The sequence below is a fragment of the Alosa pseudoharengus genome, unplaced genomic scaffold, assembly GCF_046254945.1.
Source record: "Alosa pseudoharengus isolate Yale_2024_CS ecotype anadromous, Long Island Sound unplaced genomic scaffold, YU_APseudo_1.1 YU_APseudo_1.1_scf_14, whole genome shotgun sequence".
Lineage (NCBI taxonomy): Eukaryota > Metazoa > Chordata > Actinopteri > Clupeiformes > Clupeidae > Alosa > Alosa pseudoharengus.
Window position 1 is genome coordinate 3,832,894 of NW_027468609.1, and position 5,000 is coordinate 3,837,893.

Genomic DNA, 5,000 nt, shown 5'->3' on the forward strand with positions numbered 1-5,000 from the left:
TATATAAGTATATAAGTATAAGTATATAAGTATATAAGTATATAAGTATATAAGTATAAGTATATAAGTATATAAGTATATAAGTATATAAGTATATGCAGAGCTGAGCTGATGGAGGAGAGAGAGCAGAGCAAGTATAAGTATATAAGTATATAAGTATATAAGTATATAAGTATATAAGTATATGCAGAGCTGAGCTGATGGAGGAGAGAGAGCAGAGCAAGTATAAGTATATAAGTATATAAGTATATAAGTATATAAGTATAAGTATATAAGTATATAAGTATATAAGTATAAGTATATAAGTATATAAGTATATAAGTATAAGTATATAAGTATATAAGTATATAAGTATATAAGTATAAGTATATAAGTATATAAGTATATAAGTATAAGTATATAAGTATATAAGTATATGAGTATATAAGTATATAAGTATATACGTATATAAGTATATGAGTATATAAGTATATAAGTATATAAGTATAAGTATATAAGTATATAAGTATATAAGTATAAGTATATAAGTATATAAGTATAAGTATATACGTATATAAGTATATAAGTATATAAGTATATGCAGAGCTGAGCTGCTGGAGGAGAGAGAGCAGAGCAAGTATAAGTATATAAGTATATAAGTATGTAAGTATATAAGTATATAAGTATATAAGTATATAAGTATATGCAGAGCTGAGCTGATGGAGGAGAGAGAGCAGAGCAAGTATAAGTATATAAGTATATAAGTATATAAGTATATAAGTATATGCAGAGCTGAGCTGCTGGAGGAGAGAGAGCAGAGCAAGTATAAGTATATAAGTATATAAGTATATAAGTTAAGTATATAAGTATATAAGTATATAAGTATATGAGTATATAAGTATATAAGTATATAAGTATATGAGTATATGAGTATATAAGTATATAAGTATATAAGTATATGAGTATATGAGTATATAAGTATGTAAGTATATAAGTATATAAGTATATAAGTATATAAGTATATGAGTATATGAGTATATAAGTATGTAAGTATATAAGTATATAAGTATATAAGTATAAGTATATAAGTATATAAGTATATAAGTAAAGTATATAAGTATATAAGTATATAAGTATATGAGTATATGAGTATATAAGTATATAAGTATAAGTATATAAGTATAAGTATATAAGTATATAAGTATATGAGTATATAAGTATATAAGTATATGAGTATATGAGTATATAAGTATATAAGTATAAGTATATAAGTATATAAGTATATAAGTATAAGTATATAAGTATATAAGTATATAAGTATATGAGTATATGAGTATATAAGTATAAGTATATAAGTATATAAGTATATGAGTATATGAGTATATGAGTATATAAGTATATGAGTATATAAGTATATAAGTATATAAGTATATAAGTATATGAGTATATAAGTATATAAGTATATAAGTATATAAGTATATGAGTATATAAGTATATAAGTATATAAGTATATGAGTATATAAGTATATAAGTATATAAGTATAAGTATATAAGTATATAAGTATATAAGTATAAGTATATAAGTATATAAGTATATAAGTATATAAGTATATGAGTATATAAGTATATAAGTATATAAGTATATAAGTATATAAGTATAAGTATATAAGTATATAAGTATAAGTATATAAGTATATGAGTATATAAGTATATAAGTATATAAGTATATAAGTATAAGTATATAAGTATATAAGTATATAAGTATATGAGTATATAAGTATATAAGTATATAAGTATAAGTATATAAGTATATAAGTATATAAGTATAAGTATATAAGTATATGAGTATATAAGTATATAAGTATATAAGTATAAGTATATAAGTATATAAGTATATAAGTATATGAGTATATAAGTATATAAGTATATAAGTATAAGTATATAAGTATATAAGTATATAAGTATATGAGTATATAAGTATATAAGTATATAAGTATATAAGTATATAAGTATAAGTATATAAGTATATAAGTATATAAGTATATGAGTATATGCAGAGCTGAGCTGCTGGAGGAGGAATGCAAGAGAAAAGAATACGTAAGTAATTAAGTTTTGCAACTGAATGCATTTAAAATACGTATAAATGCAGATGCTTATTTCCTTATTTCCTGTTTTATACTTTGTGGCAATGAAGAGAGTAGAACTTGGTGAAAGAAAGCGAGAGAGAGAAAGAAAGAAAGAAAGTCCGTAAACAGGCAGAGAGCTGATCTTGTGATTTTCTCTTTTAGCCTGAAGCTTTTCTGAGAAAAACGACACATAGCTTCATCATTGTGGAATTCCGTAATGAAAAACTGAAACCTTCCTTTCCATCTGCTTCAGCAGTCAGGAGGTGTCTGTTGCAGCCAACAGCCCTCAGACTCCAATGGGCACACACACACACACACACACACACACACACACACACAAGCTCTAATCACTGTCTGCGCAGCTTTAATGCTTGCCCACCCGGTGCTTTCTGCTTCTCTGGCTATTCCAGCTTTGACGATGGTGGCTGTGATGCGCCCGTCCTAATTCCAGCTGTGCCGAATCGGACGATCACTTTGCCAGCAGCTCTGATGAATACCTTGCCCGTCAGATCATTTCCTGTCTCTTATGTAATGGGGCACAGTTTTATTTTCTAACTCTCGCCCTGAGTTGCCAAAACCTTTTCAGCTTTGCGAGCAAAGGAGAGTGACAGGAAACATAATATCGTAAAGGGAGAATGAGCGGCCGCCTTCCCAGCACAAGAAAAAAGGTGAGTTCTGACATTGACAGATAGGGGAACAAAAAAACCCAGAAGAGTCAGATGAGTTGTGTCATTTCTTACCGAACTGTCTTCCATAACTGGTGGTGGGGCCTCGTGAATGATCTGCTCTTAACAAAAGAGGGAGAAACAGAACACACTAGTCAGCCCTATGAGATGGAGACAGCAGAAATTAGAGAAGAGGGGAGAAAGAAGAGAAGAAGAGAAAAGAAGAGGGGAGGAGAGAAGAGAAGAAGAGAGAAGAGAAGAGAAAGGAAGAGGAAAGAAGAGAAGAGGGGAGGAGAGAAGAGGAGAGGAGAGAAGAGGGGAGGAGAGAAGAGGAAAGAAGAGAAGAGGGGAGGAGAGAAGAGGGGAGGAGAGAAGAGGAAAGAAGAGAAGAGGGGAGGAGAGAAGAGAAAAGAAGACAAAAGTAGAATATGCGCAAACAAAGACTAAAAGTGAGACATACAAGACTAAAATAGATAAGAACAGACAAGAGACTTGGGCTTGACTTTTATGTTTACGTTTCTGTTATTACCACTGCAAAGTGTACAAGAGTAGGCTAAGAGACATACTAAAACCCAAGACCGAGAAGAGAAGGGAGCATTGACACGAACGAACCATCACTCTCTGCATCCAGAGACCATTTAGCTAGTTAGCATGTGATATCCAGGAACCATTAGCTAGTTAGCGTACAGAATCATCCATGACCATTAGCTAGTCAGCGTGTGAGATCCAGAGATCATTTAGCTAGTCAGCATACAGAATCATCCATGACCATTAGCTAGTCAGCGTGTGAGATCCAGGGACCATTAGCTAGTCAGCGTACAGAATCATCCATGACCATTAGCTAGTCAATGTGTGAGATCCAGAGACCATTTAGCTAGTTAGTGTACAGAATCATCCATGACCATTAGCTAGTCAGTGTGTGAGATCCAGAGATCATTTAGCTAGTTAGCGTACAGAATCAACCATGAATATTAGCTATTCAGTGTGTGGGATCCAGGGACTGCTTGACTAGCAGCACTGGACTCCCGGCGTGGCCCTTTTTAAAAAAAAAAAAAAAAGATTTATTCATGAGCCTTTTGAGCTTTTGTGGACAAGACAGTGGAGAGTACACAGGTGAGTGGGAGAGAGAGACAGGGTGGAGTGGGAGAGAGAGACAGGGTGGAGTGGGAGAGAGAAGCGACCTCTGGCCAGATTTGAGCCTGGACCTCCCCTTGACCTCCCTTTTTAACCAGGGTAACTCTCAAACCTGCTAGCCCAGATCCTTAACCGTTACGCTACCACTGTCTAGCTCTCAAACCTGCTAGCCCAGGACCTTAACCCAATTTCAAATGCTTTTAAACGTTGAAAATAGGCTACATCACCTCTAGGCCTACTGGGCTTATATACCCATTGTCATATAACATTGTTAAGCCATATTACATCATACATGCAGGTGTCTGAATTGATCCTGCTATGGTTATTGTATCGTTTGTATTGTAACATTATTCAGCCTAACTTTTCGGACACCATGTTCATTTAATCTATTCTCTATATCACTCATATATACCACTCATCCTCGTTATTAAAAACAGTAAACGGAACAAAAGTTTCGTAGGAACCATACAGTCTATGGTAGGAACTGAACTTCACATTGGTTTTGCTCTCTCAACTGTGTACACCTCATTTTGAATTGGTTGCCGGTCGTTTGCCGCTGAACCGCATCATAGCTCATGGCCATAAAGTTGACCAAGTTGACCGTCAACTTTCTGCTTGACGGTCTGGTCGCTCTACATGCCCAAAACGGCCAAAATATGACTGTAGGTACACGCTGCCGCCGACTTGAGCTGCAAAGAAGCTCTGGCCGCCCTGTCAAGGATGCTTGTCAAAAAGTATGGTGAAGCTTTTGACGCTTTGGCCGCTCTGACAAGGCAGCATTCTACGTTGTTTGTCGTTTGCCGCTGAACTGCGTCATAGCTCATTAGCATAAAGTTGACCAACTTTCAGCTTTCTGCTTGACGCTCAAGTCTCTCAAGACGTCCAAAACACGACACCGACAGATTTGCAGCTTCTTGCCGCTGAGAGAATCCGGCTTCCATTGAAAATGAATGACTTCCTCTAATTGTGAAGCTCAAGTTGGCGGCAGTGTGTACATACAGTTAGGATTGGCTCGTAGATTTAAAAGCATCTAATGCAGTTTCGGGTTCTAGGACTCCCCCTAAAGTCGCTGAGTATTTCTATTTCTATTATGTTT

General features: G+C 34.0%; 1 protein-coding gene across 1 annotated transcript in view; it reads right to left on the reverse strand.

Moving 5' to 3' along the window:
* Positions 1-5,000, reverse strand: part of LOC143123495 (anthrax toxin receptor 1-like) — a 62,420-nt gene that overhangs the window by 31,901 nt on the left and 25,519 nt on the right. Inside the window, exon 14 of the mRNA XM_076284948.1 lies at positions 2,846-2,887. Within this exon, the coding sequence (XP_076141063.1) occupies positions 2,846-2,887 (42 nt within the window). The remainder of the gene's footprint in view (positions 1-2,845; positions 2,888-5,000) is intronic.